Source organism: Hipposideros armiger, unplaced genomic scaffold (genome assembly GCF_001890085.2).
Source record: "Hipposideros armiger isolate ML-2016 unplaced genomic scaffold, ASM189008v1 scaffold_326, whole genome shotgun sequence".
In the NCBI taxonomy this organism is placed as follows: Eukaryota; Metazoa; Chordata; class Mammalia; order Chiroptera; family Hipposideridae; genus Hipposideros; species Hipposideros armiger.
The window spans coordinates 1,414,573-1,435,404 of NW_017731676.1; the positions used below are offsets into that span (position 1 = coordinate 1,414,573).

The following is a 20,832-nucleotide window of genomic DNA, read 5'->3' on the forward strand; positions in this document are numbered from 1 at the left end:
GGCTATGGAGATTTAGTTTTTAAGAGTATTACCAAGGAATTAAAGACATGAAATATAAAATGCTTTGATTATTTTTCCTAAGAGAAAACAGTACACCCTTATATATCATTTGCCACACTGGAAGAAACAGATTCCAATGTTTTGTAGGCAACTAAATCCATATCACAGGCTAGTATCAACATTTGAACATTTTCTCATTTTGACCTGAAGTAAACAAGTTCAAAACCATATAACCTAGCCTGAGAAAGAGAAGATAAATGAACCTGACAAGTATAACTTAAATGTTAATTCTCATTTCATTTGTTAAAATGCATTTAAGCTACATCTAGTTTTAATTAAATTATTATGGAGTTTATATCATACAATAATCCTTGATATTCTTAAGTATAAATCTAAACAGTAATGTAATATGTTATAATCCTATTGGATAATTTCCAGAAATAATTTCTCATATTAAAATCTTTGGAACTCACATGCATATACCAAAATTGAAAATGTATGTGAAGTTAAAATAATGTTTTTAAAAAGTATTTCAACATAATGTGTTGAGGGTCTCATCACATACACAATGTGATAATATAGATTCATAGATGACAAAAATGTGATCCCAGATCTCAGAGATAATCGAAATGTATTAATGAAACTAAACCATATTCACAAATAACTAAAATAATTGTAGAGGGTGATAGACATGAGATGTGGCACAGCACTAAAGGAGTCCATGGAAGAGAGCTAGCACTTCGATTTAAAGTGTCAGGAAAGACTTCATTAAGAAAATAAACTTGTAATTGAATTATTATAGCAAAGATTTAGTCTGGCATGCCTGGGAGGAGAGAGAAAAGAGAGTGGAATTTCCGGTGGAAGAATCAACAGGAGCAAAGTGGCATAGGTGAGGACATCTAGGGGAACCATATTGAGGAGGTGAAGGAAGAAGATTCTGAAAGCTTTCGAATGCAGGCCTATTGAGATTGTTGGCTATTTAGTAGGTAACTATGAGCTACTAGCAGTATTGGCTCAAGCTGCTTCCAGAATTTTCACCTGTTTGCATGGGGAGGAGAGGAGACTAAGAGCAAGATATCATGGCTATTACCATAGCACTAGATCTTTAGGTAACAAAGACCTGAGCCAGAATGAAGAGGGGATGGAGAGGCCACCATCTTGGGAACACTGTAAAGTGGAATCAATAGGGAGATTGTCTGAAGGCGTAGGAAGGTTGGCAGGGAGGAGGGAATTGGATGCCTGAGATCTAGCCTGGTTGCTACTAAGAACAAAAATAGGAAATAAAAATATATGTTTTGGAGTAATTTGTCATTTTGGACATTGAGTCTGTTGTTTAAGAAGCAGTGAAGTGTAAAACTGGGAAAAAGTCAGGAACTAGAGATACAGAATTGCCAGAGAGTTGTCTACAAATGAGCCCCACAAATTGATGAGGTGATTGAGGAACATAAAATATGTACAGACAAGAAAAAAAAATGAAAACTAAACCCCAGAGTCTACTTTAGGATACAAAACAAAGCATTTTGTCCATGAAAAAAATCTGTTTATTATCATAATTATTATGCTGCTTCATAATTACTGGTTTAATCAAGTTACACAATGGGTTTCCTACTGCAGTGACTGTATCTGTTAACATAAAGAGGCAATAAACCCTCATATATGGTATTCAGTATATGTTTCTTGAATAAATGGACATACCATGAATATCCATATTTCCTTAAAATTGTGACTTGATGTGTAATGTTTATCATTGTTGGTAGAAATATATATATATATATATATATATATATATATATATATATATATATATATATATATATATATTCTGGTGCTGGTAGGAAAGAAAGACAAGATTTATTTAAATTATTGTGACTCTTAAAATATGACTTTTTCTACTATTGATTTTTTTAAAGACAGAATAATTTGAATACTATATAAATGATCTAGAGCCAGTATATAAGTTGCCTTTCCTTAGAGTTTCTGGTTTTGATTAAATGCATGATCATTAACATGCATGGACCCATTTTTTTTTTTTTTATAGGAGCGGTAGTGTAAGTGGTTTGACACTGAAACTGATCCGAACGTCTGTCTCCGAAATGTTGGAAACCCTCTCAGATGACGATTTTGTGAATGTAGCTTCAGTAAGTACAAGATGACTGCATTTTTGGTGAATTCAATCTGTAATTTCTAGGTCCTTCTGACTTTATATACTCCATGGTGTTTTATCATAGATAGGCTGACGTAGTTCTGACCTCTGCAAAACTACCTTACTGAGCTGTTCCTATCTTGTTACTAATCCTCCTATAAATCCATGCCGAGGTCTTTTTTGAATGTCTAAGGCTTTAACCATGAATGAAGATTTGAAGGAATGCATATGAAGGAAAAATATTACACATATTCTCCTTCACTCAGAAAAGTTTAAACAGGTGACATGAACTCCTATATTCATTGAAATCATTGTAAATCCTAATTAGTAGCAACTTGGCAGCATGATTATATGGCAGTTTTCTGTTCATTGTAATGTTCATTTTCATACATGACACATATCCATAATGTATTATGTTTTTAAAGTTGTTTTTATTTTTAATTAATGGGAGAACCAGTAGATATTTGCATGTGCTTCTTTTAAAGTTTTATTTCCTCCGAACCATCTTAGACCTTCCTACCAGTCGCTGGGGAGTACTGAACTCTGAAACAAATGAAATAGGACAAAATGAATGTTGCCATGTTTGATTTTAACTCATAGAATTTAGACAAAAATCTCATGGATATAATTTCACATTTGACGTGGATATATTCATAGAGATGATGGTGAAGGGAGAGGAATTTGTAGTGAAGTCATTTTGTATTGAACATGCGAGACTGCATCTGTCTCTGAAACCACTTGGGAGGAAGAGGTTAAAGCAAGTGGGCTGCCATCAATTTTCTCCCTTCACTGCGAGGGCACCCCCGGGGAAAGGAGTAGGCAGGAGAACCGGGTTTACGCTCTTGTCAACCAGACCTCCAGGTAACTAGGCTCATGATATTTACTAAGAGGAAGTGGATTTATTTCTAAAATGCGTTTAGTGAGATATCTCTGGCTGAGGGTAACTCTAATAAATAGAACCCCTATTGATGAAGCAAGACTCCTTGACAAATGTTCGTAGGTAGTATAACTTCCTGGGTAATCAGCTGGAGATATTTCATTGTTTAAATACTTCTGCTTTACCTGGAACCTTGCAAACCTATTCTAGAGACCTCTTTCCATCTCAGCTAGAGGGGTGTCTCTAACACAGTAAGGAAGGATTTGTTCTGTTAGTTTTCTAGGGCTGCCATAACAGAACTTCACAGACTGGATTGCTTAAACTACAGAAGTTTTGGAGATTGAAAGGTCAAGATCAAGGCGCTGGCAGGGTTGGTTTCTCCTGAGGCCTCTTTCCTTGGCTTGCAGATGGTCACCCTCTTGCTGCGTCTTCCCATGGTCATCCCTCTGTGCATGGACCCCCCCTAGTGTCTCTTCCTCTTCTTATAAGGACACCAGCCATATTGGATTATGTCCCTAACCTAACCACCTCAGTTTAACTTAATCACCTATTTGTAGACCTTATCTTCAAATACTGTTACATTCTCAGGTTCTGGGGTTTGGACTTCAATCTATGAATTTCAAGGGGACACAATTCAGCCCATTAACACCTGGAGAGTCGCTCTCCATGTCCAGATGTTTTTATGCTTCATCTGAACCTTTAGCGCTCCTTAGCTTGTCCATATTTTTTTATATTATTTAGTAAAACTTGACATACATAAGATCTCTGATTCATGTTAGTCTCATTTTACAATATAATATGACCCTGTGTGTTATCTCACCACTTACTCAACAAAATGTAATGCTTATCTCTCAAACAAAATGATCAGAAAAGACAGTAATTTAGTTTCATTTGTACATAAACATATTGTTACAAAGACATTGGAATGGTTGCTAACAAAATAATGATCTTTGGCATAACAAAAGAGAAAATTGTAAAAACATCGCATTCCGTACAGATTTGGCATATCTAATGGAATTTATATAAAACCAGCAGATGTTAATATGGTTAATTTCTTAATCTGTCTTCTTCCTGCTCCATACTCATGGATTCATGTGTAAGCAGTTCATTTGGGACATGATCCCAGGAAACACTTTCAGTTGAAGGAGTGGGAAAGTGAGGCCAGGGAAGAAAGGAAGGGAGTCAATTAAAGGATCTTGATTCAATTTCAAGGAACTTAATCCTATCGAGAAGTCCTAGAAACTGTATAGAATATAAGCTTCAAAGTTATTCTGCCTAAAGGCCAAAGGAGCTGAAGTTTGAAATACCAGCCTTTCCCACCTGTGAGCAGAACAAGAGGGAGGATGGCATCAAAAAGTCGCAGGTGATAGTAGTGAAGCCTGGCCTGTGTCCACTGTATCCAGTCACTGATCTTTAAAGATGGCAACTGGCTACAATTACAAAGCAAACAAACAAATAAAACCATACTACATCACGAAAGTGGGATGCTAGAGTTAGAACTAAGTCCATAATTTATATTCATCTTTTCTCTAATGCCCTTCCTCATTTCCCTGTACCCTTGGCCAACTCTTTTGCTGATGGCTTGCTTGGTGGGATGACCCAAACTTTTATTCCAGAGGCCTGCACATCCATGGTTTCTATGTCCATTCAAACAGTTGTCCATGCAATTGTCCATTCACAGTAGTCACCAAGCATGGATGTGCTTGAATGAATCCCCTGAGTTCTATACATAGGTCTCCCTCCCTATATTATATAGCAGCAACCCTCATGATAAGCTCCTTGTCATCTGGAACCCTACTAGTAGGTTTTTTTTCTTTTTCTTGCATGTTGGTCTACTGGCATGAGAGGCCCAAAATATCCAGTTATAAATTTAGGTTTAGTGAAATTTTTACTATGACCCCGGTAAGGGCACCACCTCACCCACACCCACACACACATTCTTGGAAAGCAAAACATTTATTTCGATAAAGTAAAGTTGCAGGGACAGGAAATACACATTTCCCTGTGGACCACTTTGAGTTATGTTGAGAGTTATTCCTACTTCTGTCCCTTGGTTCCCACACTAATGCATTCTGCCTTTTTAGGGCAGAGCCAGTGTAGGGATGCAAAACCTGATTTGTAGCATTTAAGCATTTACTAATTTTCATAATATAAATACTCCTACCTTGGCCAATTTCAAACTACCTATGTGAGGTCAACTGGCTTTAAAAATTCCTGGAAAATTTAACCATTGTTTTTTATGAGGAGACACAAGGTGGTACCATCACATCAATGGACATAGCACATGGTTCAAAGTACATATTGCATCTTGCAGCACAATATTCCAACTCAAAGATTGAGATATCCAAGCTGGAACCCTAGTTACACATATAAGAGATAGTCTTCATGTTTTATAAGGCTGGCAATGTCTAGTGATGTAGTATATGATAGACCCAGTGAATCCCATGATCATTTGTTCATTATTGGACCTCCTTTACCATAAATAGGTTGCTTGGTTTGAGGAGATGTTATTCAGGATTCCATGATGACACTCCATGATGATAAATCAGGCAGTATGATGAACCCAGAGGAATGAGGCACTGTGAACAGGAAAGGGGAACTCATAACTGGAATATGTATCAATAATAAGAAACAGAAAATTTACCCAACCTCTCCTCCAGAGGGGTACAATTGAATATAATCTATTTGACATCAAGTTGCTGGTTGTCTTTTTGAAAGGTGACACTATATTGAAGACTCAGCATTGGACAGTTTCCAATGGGTTGGCCATTCACAAGTGGCAGTAGCCCTATCACACTTGGTGAGAAAGAACCTATGCTTGTAGACCCACGTATATCCTCTTTCTGTCTGCTACCAGGCTGCATAATTCACGATCCCATTTTGCTAGCCTTACAGTTGCCACATACAAAGGCCGAATGACCTCCATTGGACAAGTCATCTTACCCACTCAATTGTTCAATATCTCCTCTGGGATGAATGCTCTCTAGTGGTCATGGATGTGAGACAAAGAGATTTGTACATTTTATGCCTGCTCCCATAGGTCTGAACTCATGCTGCTTCTCCAGAACGCTGATTGGGGAGGGTCTTCCAACGTTGCTCCTTCAATGGCATTGGTGAACTAGCCAAGCCATTTGTCACAGTGCCGTAGTCCAGGTGTTTTCTTATCTCAGGCTACTTGTTGCTCCACACCAGGTTGATGACCAGGTATGTTTTGCCTCAAGATCTTTCAAGATCCATTCCTTGGCATGTTCTCCCAGTATCTGCTGGTCCATATCAGGTATATCTTACATCTTTTTTGTTGAATATCCACCCTCTTTTTGTATTCTTGGAGTAGAGGCTACTTTTCCAGTTGGATCATGTTGAGACCTGGCCTCTGTTGCTTAGAGCCATGAGGGGAGATGGAATCAGATCTTAAGGAGAGCAAGTGTCATCCTTTATGATCTCTAGGAATGGAGAAACTAGTACCCTCTGAGGGGAAGAGGTTACCTCTGCCTATTCAGAGGGTATAGGGGAATCAGGAAGTTCATTGTTCTCAATTACATCGACCAAGATGTCTGCATCCTTCTCTTAGGGTCCTATTCTTTGCCTATCAGTGCCCTGGCTTTTGTGTAGAAACTTGCCAAGGCTGTGAATGCAGCCTCCTTTGTAATTACAAGTATGTGACTCTCAAAAGCAAATTCTGTGCCTATTTCTAATACACACTGACTTTCTCACTATAGGAGATGGACTCTCTTTATTAACTGCCATAGAAGGCTTCTAGCTTTCACACTCTGCCCTTAGTTGATACTTTGTTGATTTTAGGCTGTCATTTCCTTCAGTGAATTCAACAATAACCAACCAACTCCTAGCCCTTCCAATTGCTATATCCCTGAAAGGCTCGGTGCCTCCACTCTTGTCTATATTGTGCTCTGATCACCGTAGATGAAATCTTGACAGGTGTGATGCTACAGCCTCAGAACAGTTGTTGTTTTTTTTTTTTTTACTCCAATATTACTGATATACAGCCCATTACCAGTGGAGTCTTTGTTACCATGTAGCTGGTGAATGATTTAATTCTAGAATCCCATACTGAGGATCTGCTTCCTAAAACCACTGCTACCATCAATTTAGATTGTGTTTTCCTAGAAATAGTCCCTGAGTCAAGGATTCAAGTACAAATGGTTTATTTGGAAAGTAATTCTAAACTTAGAGATACATGAGAAGTAAAATGAAAAAGAGAAGACACTAATAAGTGATGGATTACTATTAAATAAGTTACCACTAAATCAGTGGAGCTTAATCCTCTGGGCGATTCTGAGGACCAGTGTAGAGTACGTGAATTAGAGTAATCCCTTCCAAGGAGAAATGAGCTGGAGTATTTAAAGTCAATGATTGCTCCCACTGGATAATCCCTTGATGTTTCCAGGCTATTGTCTGCACAGGCAGAGAGGTCCCAGACATCTCATGCAGTTAAATTTAGGCCAGCGTACATGCAAATATGGATGGAGCCCCAACAGCAGCTGCCTCAGAATCTGAACAATGCTATTAATAAATATGGTTTAAATAATTTCTCATTGAACTGTAGAAATGGCTTTGAAGGAGTTTTATGCTTTCAACAGTTAGCCAGAAACTAATTATTTTTTTCCTAATTAAAATAAAAAACTTATGGGATTGACATAGGGATTCTTAATGGCTGATAAGTATTAAAGACCATTGCTTTTCCTAAAAACAGTATGTTAAATGTGTATTTTTAAAAAGAAATTGTTAACTAACTTCTTAAGAAAAACAATTGCAAGATATTTCCTTGTGGTTTCTGTGAACCAGGTTAATACAGACTTTACTGGTACATCGATAGCTCTTTGTAAATTTTTACTTGGGCATCCTCACTTGGTGTAGCTTGAATATGTGAGCAAAAAGCAAATGGGCAAATGAAATATGTAGGAAGAACTGGGAGTGCATTTGATCTGAAAGTAATGTATCTCAAAACCTCAAGTTAAAAATTGTGAAAGTACCTCAGTTACATATTCAAAGGTAGGGAAGAAGAGTGACATTGAAAGATGCACAACTCGTGTAAATTGTAAGACAAATATTTGAAAAATGAAGACATGGTGATTTCTTACTCTATTCCTGGAGGAATTTATTGCTGGTCTCAGTATATTGGCTTGTTTAGGTTAGTTACTTTCATTTACTTTAGGTTTTTTTTGTGTGTTTCTTATTTGCCATAGGTGATAAATATTGTCAACTGTACTTGGAATTTTTTTTTTAATTATACATTTTTTAATTTTATTATTTTAGAATAGTCATTAGTATATTTTCATGATTGAAAAGTCACTAAATGATTTTAAGTGATCATACCATTCCAGACAATAGATTTGCCCTTCAGAAAATCAATACGAATAAGATCCAAAATAGCATGTGTTCATTGTTTACCTTATTTGTGTATTAATCTTCAATTTTATCATAAGTCATAGGGAATTATTAGTTATTTTTTAAAAACTGCTCATGTGGCAGGAACTGTTCTATATATCTTTTTATAGTAACTAATTTAGTCTTCACAACAATCTTGTGAGACAGATAATATCACTACACTTAATTTTACAAATAAAGAAACAAGAGACTTCTAAGGGAGAAGACAGAATTAGAACACAGTCTTCATTTATGAGACTAGATTTAACCACAAAGTCATGTGGATAAAATCTGAATAAAAATATAAAATAAGTTTACTAACCTTACTGTGAAATCAGATACATTTAAATAAAATTCTAAAATATTAGAATTCTTAGAAATTCTAAGATAAAATATGATTAGGTTATAAAACCTAAGAGAAATGCTTTTTTAAAATCTAAATTTATTGTTAATGTTTAAAGAAGAATGTTATTTATGTTTTGGTAGAGGACTTTTAGGAAATTTGCTGTAGTTTTGCTTGAAAAAGCATATATGAATTGGATAACTCTTGTAATTGCAAGTAAACACTTAAACACTATTTCTGGATTATACATTTTGCCTAAGCAGTCTTCTTTTTATATATTTATTACTTTATCTTTTATTTTGCTCTTAATAAAACTTCATATATTCTCTTTTACATTTACAATATACTTAATAACGGCCACATTAACTTCATAATTTAAAAGAAATTCTTCAGTTTTATTAGTTACCGTGCTTTATTTAGGAGTATAAAATGTCCGAAATTGATACATTTAAAGAAGATGAACTCTTATGCAATATTTTGGTAAGAGAAGAGTAAAACTGTATTTTTTATCTTCAACATACTTATTCTCATTAAATACAAACTTAACAGTATAATGATATGGGAATTTGAAGGAATTTCAAAATATATGAAGTCCTGGTTTGTGTGCACATGTGTATGTGTGTGTGTGCACACTTGTGTGCATGTTTGGTTTTGTTTTTTTTTCTATTTTCTCTCTGAAACTGAAAGCCTAGGAAAGAAACAACATAACCGAGCTTTTGTAACTTCAGAGAGGCACAGTGATAAGGCACTTAGGAAACCTGGTAGTGATTCTATGATTAGCTTTGACTTGTTTTTCCACGAAGCCCCCGTACATGTCCCTTTATCTTCATACCTGGTATCATGTCAGTCATCCAACAAGTGATGATGCAAATCTTTATGAACACCTTTCCAAAGTTGCCTACAACCACCAGACAGAAAAATCAAGTATCCTCTCATTTTTTAGGTTTATATTTCTAAGTTTCTTTCTTTTGTGTAAAGAACAGTAATGTTTATGCTTAAATCATGTGTAAGATGTCAGAATGAAAGCTGCCTCATTTCCTAGTGTTTCTGTTATCTCCAGAGCTCATTTTTTGTTACAGAAAGGAAGCCTGCTGTTAGGCAGAGCTTAAATGCAAGCATAATGGAGCTATTTCCCCACTAATCCAGTTATATGCTTTGATAGAAGTAAGTAGTAGATGATAAGAGCAGCAATTCAATCACAGCATGTTCTGATTTACATACAGAATTTCAAACGTTGACACGATGAGTGGACTTTGTTTATGAAAGTGAGGGAGTTTGACATTATTTTAGGAGTAAAGTTGCAAACCAGTGGCTGATGAAAGGGAAGTGTATGCTGATTAATGGACAATATGTGAAAAGTTAACGACTGAGGAAGGTAGTCATGTGTTTCAATAAAATCACTTATCTCCTTACCTAAGAAGTAGATGCATGTGTTACAATTACATTAAGGATCTTTGAGTCAATTTTCTTCTGGAAAGCTTTTCTAATCCGTGGTCATTATAAAAGGTTGTCTTTGAGTACTCACCAGATACAAATAATCAAAATATAATTCCTTACAATAGCTTTGTTATTAGTTGTAAGAGGGTACTTATTTTTTTTTTTAATAAGCTGCCCCTTTGCCTTAGATTGTAGTCAGTAAACAACAGTTCTAGGAGTGACGTCTCTAAACACTAGTGCAAAATGAGGAATGGGGAGCCATGGCCATGTAGGAGCCTGGGGAAGGGGTGATCATGTTGGAGTGATGGCAACATTAGTAAAGCTCCCCTCCGGTTAAGTGACCTACTTCCCACTCTTAGATAATCCTGCTTCCTAGATGTACTCATTGCATTGCATAGGGATAGTGCACAAACTTTGAAACTCCTAGTCATATGACCTTGCAGAAGTTAAGTAAAGCTTATAAATCTGTTTCTTCCTCTTTGAAATGGACAAAATCATATTGAACTTGCCAAAATGTTGTGGAGCACCAACTGAAATTATACATGTAAAGTGTTGATATATTGCCATCATTATTATGGTTATTGTTATTATTATTATTATTATCATCTTCCAACACTTTTCTACCAGCTGTGGGGAGACCGTTCTTCATGAATCTGTCACATTTCTTGGAGTCTAAGCATGAACAGCCGATTTGCTCAGATTTATGTACATTCCAGGACAGTGAAGACGGAGATGCCTCCTTCGTCAGAAGAGATTTACATTGCAGAGTAACTAAAATATCGTCTCTCTCTGGTGGGGAGTATGGGCCGCCTGCCAGCAGCCCCTTGATAAGACCAAGGGTTTCCTCCTCGTGGAATTTCTGGCCTGAAACACACCCACTGCCCATGCAGATGACCTCTGGCCCTCCTCCTGTCCCCTTGCCTCCGTGGGAACCGGGGTTGAAATGCAAACAGAAATGTCACTCTGCCTACTGCTATTGCTGTGAGTCATAACTGCCTTTTGTGTCTGACCAGAGGACTTACGTTTTCCTGCCAGTATCTCTGAAACTGTAGGAGGCTAACTCGTTAACTTGCAAGTAGGATGAAAGCGCAGACACTTCCCAGCTCTTGACTTGACAGTTTAACACCAACTAATGTCAGAATGGGGGTTTGTTTAAATATGGAATTGCACTGTATATGCAAGAGAGACATAATTTGGATTGCTCCTTTTTCTACGAGCTTTGAATTTCAGTTTTCCTTCTAAAATGTGCCTAATGGCTTTCTTAGTTTAGGAACTTTTCTGCATATGATAACGAGCACATTTGTAAGTTGTCACACAATTTAAATTTAAAAGTTATTTTTAGACCCTTACACAACAGGCCGTCTTTTTGCCATAGCTCAAGTAAAATAAAAGATATTCGGCACGCCAATACAGTCTGTGCCAAATTAATTCTAGGAGAGTAATTTCATTTTCTGTCTTATGAAATAGTCATCCATTTGGATTTCAGGAAAAGTTTATGTTGATGTATATCTCATTTATGTCAACAGACCAGAATATTATAGTTCGTACCCTTGCTACGTAAAGGTCAAGCAGCAGGAGAGGTACCTGGCAGCTGGTTAAAATGCAGAATATCTCAAGCCCCAGACGTAAGGAGCCAGAAGCTTCATTTAGCAAGTCTCCCAGGGGATGCCTCAGCAATGAGGAAATCGGGAAACCAGGGCACACTGGGAGGCACAGTTAGCAAAGTCCAACGGGCATCTGTCTGGGGCTTGTTATAACTAATCATGCTTATTATTGACTTAGATTTTAAGAACTTCGTAATTCATAGAATTACTAGTATTATCAATATCTATGAATGTTTTTATTTTGTAACCATTTGCTTTTTGGAGGGGAAGGTTATTAAAAAAACGAGTAGAGTTAAGTTCATTTAAAAATAACAAAGTTCTCCTGCTCTTATATACTTGTTTTTTGAAGGTAAAGAGGGGTGCTTTTAAAAAATTATCTTAATTTAAAAGACAAACAAAAGAAATTATGGATTGCAAAGAAAAGACTGCATACAAGACAAATTTAGGGATTATAGTATCAGGGCAAATAATCAAGGTTATTTAGTTGAGAGAGAGAGAGAGAGAGAGAGAGAGAGAGAGAGAGAGAGAGAGAGAGAGAGAGATTGATTGCCAGAAGATAACTCAATTGCTTTGCAAGTATAAGGAAAGTTTAGAAGAAGGTGTTGACAAGCATGATAACTACTTTTTCCATTAATTACATGGTGCGCTAAAGATGGTTTGGGGTACTTAAAAATTGGTTGCACTTGCAATTTTAGAAATCACAAAGTAATACTTAAGGTGAGGCAGAGGGAATACTTTTATTTTGAACTGAGCTATTGTTTTTAAAAATATAGTTATTAACTTATTTGCTGGGGCTTGAGGGCTGGGAAAAGACTCTATACCCAATGAGCACAGACGTATATCAGTACTTATTGGGTAAAAATTTTTTTAAGTACAGTTATTAATTTAATTGTGAGTATAAGGAAGAGAGTTACTATGGTTGACCTGAACTAGCCTTTACACTCAGAGTTGCTCACAGTTATTTCAATTAAATTAAACTGTCATATTTGTTACTAATTATTTAGCAGGCTTAAATTCAAAAGAAATTAAAATATAAAGCAAACTATACTAAGGTACTTATTAGTAGAATCAATAGCAAAATCCCATTTCAGCAAATTCCTAAGGGACTAAAAAGACATTTTGAGAATTTTAATGTCTACACTAGAGCTTGAAAACATGTACTAAGACTTGAAAATCTTTTTGTGGCATGTCCCATGGTAAAGGACTCTGTCATAAAGTGACAATTTGCATATTAAGGTCTCTTATAAATTTCTGGTACAAATATTGGCATTTACTCATTCCCACAATTAATTCACCTTCCTAGTGTTTGGTTAAATGATTCATGCTTATTTGTACCCTTTAAAATATGTTCCAAAATTTTTTTCACTCCTCATGAAATCTCTCCTGATTAACCTTATGTTCTATTGATAGGTATCTTCTTTAATATTTTTATTAATTTATACCATGTCATGCTCTAAGTTTTCGAATATATATATATATATATATATTTCAAATATATATATTTTTGGAAATATATATATTTGATCTCAGTGGAACTCAGTTAGAATGAATATAATTCCTTCAACTCCAGTTGGTGATTTTCTGTTGATCCCAGATGCTATTTCATGTTTAAAAGCACTCGGTGATATTAATAACCTTGCTTAAAAAACAGATCTGTACTTATCACTTTTGTTTACCGAGTCTCGATCCTTCCAAGCCTAGATAGCTGCATGCTTATTCCCCTACTTTGCTCAGGTCTTTGCTCAAATGTTCTCTTATCATAGAGACTCTCCTTGATGACCATATCTCCAATAGCACTCCAGTTTTAGTTATTCTATCACTTCAATTACTGCCTATCACTTTACCTCACTTCATTTTTCTTTATTGCATTTCTTTCCACCAGATATGTTATGTTAGTTTTTTTGTTTATTTTCAGTACCCCTTGTCAAGAATAGATGTTTCTTTGAATGTGGAGACTTATCCTGTCTGTTTTGCTCAAATGTTAGTGTATGTAGAACATTTCAAGGTACATAGTGGTCCTTCTTTAATTGACTCTGCTTCTTTGTCAATCATAATGGTGGAGAGGGGAGAAAGTGCTACATAGATGTCAGAATTGTATAACAAATTTAAATCAGTTATAAAATATCTTTGTGTTTTTAAATGACCAGTTATCTTCATTCATGTTATCAGTGTTGCAGTATCTTTACTCTGCAAATGAATTAGATGTGTATATCATTCTCTTTGTGTTCTTTAGACAAACCCAGCAATCACCGCAACCTCTTTTTTTGTTGTTTTTTTGCAACTAGGAAAGATGTTCCGAGTAATCAGCTGTACATACTACGAAAATATTGAACACATTGGTCAGCTCTGTATCATGGTGTTGGCAAAGAAAACCAGCAGAGTTAAAAACTCTCATCTAAATGATATGTGATCATTTGGTCATTTCATTAAAGTTTCATCTTTGGGAGATGGCATTCCAATTTCCAGAGGACTATAAAAAATAATTGTAATAGAAATAATACTGATATGATTACTATATCTCAAGAATGATGGAGAAAATGCTGCCCATATTCCTAGTCAGACTAATTCTATTGCTAATAAGATCTAATAAGATCAGGATTGCAGTGGTTGACTAAAATATGGTTGGAAAATATGAATATCAAGTAGAGATGAGTGAGGAAGCAAAATACAAATTACTTTTGAAGCAAAAGAATAGCACACACTGAATTGTTTGAAATTCTTCTAAATGTATATAATTAGAGAGGTTTAAAAGTTTTCTGCATCAAAATACAAGTAGTACGTATTAAAATGGCGCTTGGGACTTATGCAGAAATTTGTTCAAAGTTTCCACGAAGGTCAACAAACTGAATTTTTTGTATGTCATGACTCAAATTAATTGAAATATTTGTTTAAAAATGAAAACACCAAAAGTATTGATGGGCAATGGTTTATAATTATAGACAAACATAAATTTTTTCATGATAACGTCAATATTTTCACTATTGTATCGTGCCATTTTCTTTTGATATATGCAGAATTTGTTATTCCTACTTATTTATTTTTTTCTGATGGTTAAAACTATCAAATCTATGTGATATGATTTTAGAATTAGAGGGGCTTTCCCAGTGATATAGGAAAGCCTTTTATTTCAGAAGGGAGAAGTCTAAAGCTCAAAGGAGATAATTGAATCAGTTGTGGCCATCGATTCTTAAGAGGAAAGGCCTACACTAGACCTGGGTTTCCTGAATTAAATTAAAAAGTGGAAAAATTTTTATTACAAAAAATTATACAATACACCAAAAAAAATCACAAACCAGCAGCCAGTGTGGGAGACAGCAACATCAATTTGAGGCCAGGAGTGTCCAGGTCCCAAAGTGCCATTAACGAAGATATCTCTGGGGGAGGGTGACCACACCTTCTGGCTTTCCCTGGACAGAGATTAATAATGGAAATTAGAATCATATTCACAACATTAGCAAAGATCATGAATTACCTACTCATGCTTTTACTAATATATGCAGGACCTGCGTTTTAAAAAAGGGAAAAGAATATATAAAATATATGTAGAAGAGTTGAAATGGAGATACAGTTATAAATGTGAAATTAATGAATAATTCTTCCTGGAATGAAAAGCCCATTCATGTGAAGATGTCTTTTTCTTCTCAAATTTATTGATAAATGCAATTTTAATTTGACACACACACACAAATAGTTACAAAGTTCAATAGGAAGACAGTTGAGAAAAATGTAGCGTGGCAAGGTATGGCAGCTTCCTCTTCTCTTCTTGTAAACATTGAAAATGACTGGAAACCATAGACAGCAGTGTCAGTGTTTGGGTTAGAAGCAGCGCTCTGACTCTTTGATTTCTGTGTGACTCTTGGCACTTCATTTAACACTATAAGCCTCATTGCCTCAACTGTATAATGGAAACCATGTTAAAGTTAAAACCATAAACATAGTGAAGGTTAAAGGAATTCATACATGTAAAGTGCTTACCCTGGCACAGTTGTGATTCTCAATATATGTTGGCTAATATTTTTTTATTATTATTAACATTAAAAAGTTGGTGAAATAAGGGAAAGAGTAAAGGGATAAAAAAAATTCTAGAAATGTATTCCAAATCTTAATGTACTATAAAGAATGGATCACAACCAGTAATTATTCAATAAATGGGAAAACTAGCTCTTTCAAAAAAAACCACCTTAATCTAATTTCACCTCATACAATTGAGGAAATAAATTCTATCGTGACTGAACACCAAAACGTAAAATCAGCAAACAAAACCATCAAATGGTAGTAGCGACTGTCAATGAATATTTATCTGATTGATAGATGGTTTTCTGAGCATAAAATTATTTTAAGAAGTCATAAAGAATAGTTTCAAAAGTTAAAGTTAGAGGGCCGGCTGAGTGGCTCAGTTGGTTAAGAGCTCACTCAAGAGTTTGAGCTCTGAGCAACAGGGTCACCGGTTCAATTCACAGCCTGAGCTGAGCTGCCACTGAGCTGCCAACAGGTGGCAGGATTGCTCACCTGTAAAAAAAAAAAAAAAAACGTTAAAATTAGAAGCTAAGCAACAAAATGAATAGGACATACAATTCCCAGGATCATATGAAAATTAATATATAAGAAAAGTTTTGCTTCATTAGCCGTCAAGGAAATTCAAGTAATTAAAATATTGAAGTATTCTTTTTACTTACAATTTAGCAATAAAAATGTTAAGTGTTTATGAGAATGAAATAACAAGGAATGTGTACATGTGCATGGATAAACATTATCAGCTATTTTCTCTGAGTTTTAGGGTAACCATTTTGTTTTTTTATAATATTTTCTAGTTTCCAAATTTACTAAGAAAAGTAGGAAAATCAAAATAAATAAAAAAAGATTTTAATAGGAATAAATGTTAATCAAGATATTGAAGATCACAGACTCTGTTCACATTATTTTTCTTGCATCGCCATCTGGTGTCCAAAATGTGGATAGCTTCTGATACCATAATTCGTAATTTGACATGTACTTGATGTGCAAAATTGTGTTATTTGATTTAGATAATTCATTTAAATTAATTTTTATATAATATAAATTTTATATGAATTATTTGTTATTGTTAAATTATGTAAAGAAGTTTACTTATATTTTGTAATTTTAAAAAGTGCCCATGTTCCAAAGCAGGCTTGTCTGGATTTGAGTTTTTATTTTTGCGGATCACCAACGCAGCTTAAGCCCACAATTTTGCACTATATTTCTTTTACATGCAAAAAAGAGAGAAAACAGATCATTAGAAAGTGTTCTAAGAAATAATTTAGATATAGAGCAATTTTTCAAAAACCAAAAAATTATAAATTATGTCAATTTTGCCCATTAAAGGGTGTTTGATGAATAAACAATGTACAAAGTACCCTAAATAAGTCAACCTTTATCAGTTCAAAATCCACGAATGAGGTGAAGGGACAGAAATTAAAGGCATGCTGAGTGGTCAAAAGAATACCAGGACTGCCAAAAAAAAATGCACACATTTTAAGAGATGCTATTTATGTATTACTTTTCAAAGTTGAATTGAATTATGTTAGCAAGGTGTAGTATGACTTTTGTTCAAAAGATGGAGTTAAGGAAATGAATGCTAGCGTCATTCAGTGTATTACAATTTTAATACAGTTTTTTCCTTTCTTAAAATGTGTATACATTTTTTTGGCGCCCTCTGTATTAAATAGCCACTTCTCTTTCTCTGCAGTTCCAAGTGGAAGAATATTACCTTCAGGATTTTTTTTTTAAATTCATAACATTTTAGGGTAAAACTACTTGAGCCCACCAACCTTTTCAAAGGGAGACTTGGTGCCCCATGAAGGTGTATTACCGGTGCCATTGCTAGACCAGGTTGCTTTCCAGGGACTCGATGATGCTTTCTTTGACTTATGGTGCATATGAAAGCAATGCCAATATTTCATCGTTTGTATCCCAGGTTAATCCAATAAGCAACAGAGCCCCCACTCTCAGGAGTGTTTCGTGGAATAATTTCAGCAGAGGACACCAGAACAAAAATAGATATTGCTTGTATAAAACCAAGAGTTTACATTACTTCATTTGAAAAATTAAAAATTTGTTTGGGCCCTAAAGTATCTATTAATTTGATGTGTGTACTTGACTGATGTTTAATAGGAATGTTTTCTGGAAGCATTGAAATTTACTGTTCATGGTTATCTTAGAGACTGTTCTAAACATTAAACTCGTGTTTGAGAGGTGTTTATATCATCCGGTTAGCAAACGTTATTTAAAGCTCACTAAAGCTGATATTTATTTATCTGAATTGTTTATTTGAGTCTTTCTCATGAATCTAGGAATCAATTCTGACTTCTGTATTGAGTATGCTACTGTCTTGACTAAAATATTTTTTTTTTAAAGATTTTATTGGGAAAATGGGGAAGGGGAATAGCCAAGTTGTTGTCCTTCAGTCTTAGTTGTGGAGGGCGCAGCTAGCTCAGCTCCAAGTCCAGTTGCCATCCGGCCGCCCGTCGGCGGCTCACGCCGCTCAGCTCAAGGTGCCGAGTTCAATCCTAGTTGCAGGTGGGTATAGCCCGCCATCCCATGTGGGAGTCAACCTGGCAACCTTGTTGTTAGGAGCACATGCTCTCACTAGCTGAGCCATCCTGCCACCTGTTGGCAGCTCAGCAGCAGCTCAGCTCTGGCACAGCTCACTGGCCCACGTGGGAATTGAACCAGCGACCCTGTTGCTCAGAGCTCGTGCCAGTAAGCCACTAGGCCAGCCAGACTAAAATAATTTTTAAAATGATAGAGTCCCAGTTGATTTAACATCTCTTATGTGCCAGACTTGATGCTAGATGTTCTACATAAATTTTCATTTGACTATTTTAATGGTGTCTATTTGGACAGACTATATTTTTGAATGCATAAGTTTAACAACATATTGTAGAGCTAAAATGCAATGAATACACTAATAAGTCTATAGTTTGATTATTGATCAATATTTTGCAGCATCTTCTAATTTTCTTAAACTCTTTACATTTATTCAGTTAGTATTTATAGCATAAATACTATTATACATCAAGTACTGAGGATGCAGTGATCGGTGGCCATTTTCTTTTACCATGTGTGCTTCTATCAAGAGTCAATCAAGATATCATTCAAAGAAGTATGAAATTATAACTGTGATGTGTTCTATGAAAAAGAGATATATTTAAGCCTAGGAGAGCTGATAATGGGGTGATTTGACCTAGTCAGGGAAGATCATGAAAGCCTTTCATTAGGAAAGAATATGAGATAAGTGGAACAACCAAGTGCAGAAGAGACAAAAAGTGTTGTGAGTTGAAGGACCAGGATATGTGGAAGGGGAAGTGAAAGGATGTTCAAAGGCTGGAGTAGACACGCAAAGTCCCTCATGATTTCTACCCAGATGCTCACGTTACACGTTCCTGTCTCAGACAATTTTTCTCAGCAATTCCAATAAAGGACCTACTTGGTTGAATTTTGGGGGATCAGGAAAGGAATCTATGTGAAGTTAGTTTGAATTTCTGACTCTGTAGGGTTCGTTAAAAACATATTAGATGACAAAAAGCAAGGCTCCTTAAATCTGTTTTCACTCACCATATACTGTTTCAAAGTTTTATAATGCTATGTTATTAAACTTTTGCCCCAAGGTTTTTAATATATGTGTGGTTTATATATTAAATATGTGGTTTATAAATTACAATCTAGGCACATGTTCCCAAAAGCTGCAATTTCAGTTCATGAAAATAAACCTGTTCTTTTTTCATGCACAGGTTCTAAAAGCAGATGAGTATAAGGTGTCCATGAAATATATACTTACCTAATTTAGAACTCTTAAAATTCCCCATCCTTCCCCTTAGGAGAATATGATTTGCTATAGGGATTCATACTTCATAAGTTATTCTTTTCTCTGCATTATTTATGAGTTTAATATGAATATAATTATAATATTTCTATTATTCACCACTGGATTTGTATTTAATGAATTGAATTAACATTTAATCAGTTTGTGTTAAAGTCACTTAATGAGATGTTTCACTTTTCTGTGTTAAAAGCAGGTCAATGCCAATTGGAAGACTCAGGGCAATGCATTGTATTCAGTGCTCCTTTTCTGCATAACGTGTAATTTTATCATGATTCATGATTTAACTAAATCAATTAACATTTCCTATAACCCTACCTAATAATTCTCTAACATTAGACATTTTACTATTTATATATTGGCAAACTACTTTTTTTTTTCTAACAGGAATTCTCACATTCTTTTATTTTCAAAATGGAATGTGTAGATTAAGGTTGTGTCACATTATCAAAGAATGGGATAGTGATGAAAGAGGCAGTGGGAATTAGATTTGGATCTGAAGACACTAAGTTTTTAACATTCAAATTTATAAAAAACAGTAAACAAACATGTCAGAGTTTTGTTCTCATATACCGGGGGTGCCAAAAAACGTATACAAGTGGACACTTCGGTCACCGTTGCTCAAGCAGTAGTTTGCGGTAATCAGAAGTGTCTGGACACTGCTGGTAACCACTTTGAGCACCTCTTGTAATTGCAGAAGTCAAACGTGATTTGTATTCATCTTTTGTTATTGGTATATTGAGTATTACAATTTTAATACAGTTTTCCTTTCTTAAATTGTGTATATATATTTTTTGGCACCCTCTGTATAGGATGTACCCAAAAATAGTGTTCAATGTCAAAGTAAGAAAGAGCTCAAATTATTTATCTGTACAGGACATTTTACTTCCTATTCATATCCGCTCCTCCACATCTGCCATCTGCTCCCTTACTTGATCCTGATGACCTTGCTTCATTGTTCACTGGAGAAAAAAGCCCCAGGTAGTAACTATCATCTTTTCAACACCAAATCCACATACCCCTAGTATTGGTACTCAGCTCCCCTCTTCCTTCCTAGAACAGTGAAGTCAGTGTGTGTTTCCTTAAAGGGTCGCTCTTATGCGTGCCACTGTGTACACCCTTTCTTCCCCACCTTCACAAGAACTTTATTTTTCATCCCTTTTCTATTTCCAGCATCATTTTCTTTCTTCACTCCTTACTATC

At 35.3% G+C, this 20,832-nt stretch overlaps 1 protein-coding gene across 11 annotated transcripts in view; it reads left to right on the plus strand.

Moving 5' to 3' along the window:
• The window catches only part of CACNA2D1 (calcium voltage-gated channel auxiliary subunit alpha2delta 1), a 484,358-nt gene that overhangs the window by 372,144 nt on the left and 91,382 nt on the right, over nucleotides 1-20,832 (plus strand). For all 11 annotated transcript variants that reach the window (XM_019660718.1, XM_019660719.1, XM_019660721.1 and 8 more), the window contains exon 10: nucleotides 2,039-2,138. In XM_019660718.1, the coding sequence (XP_019516263.1) occupies nucleotides 2,039-2,138 (100 nt within the window). The remainder of the gene's footprint in view (nucleotides 1-2,038; nucleotides 2,139-20,832) is intronic.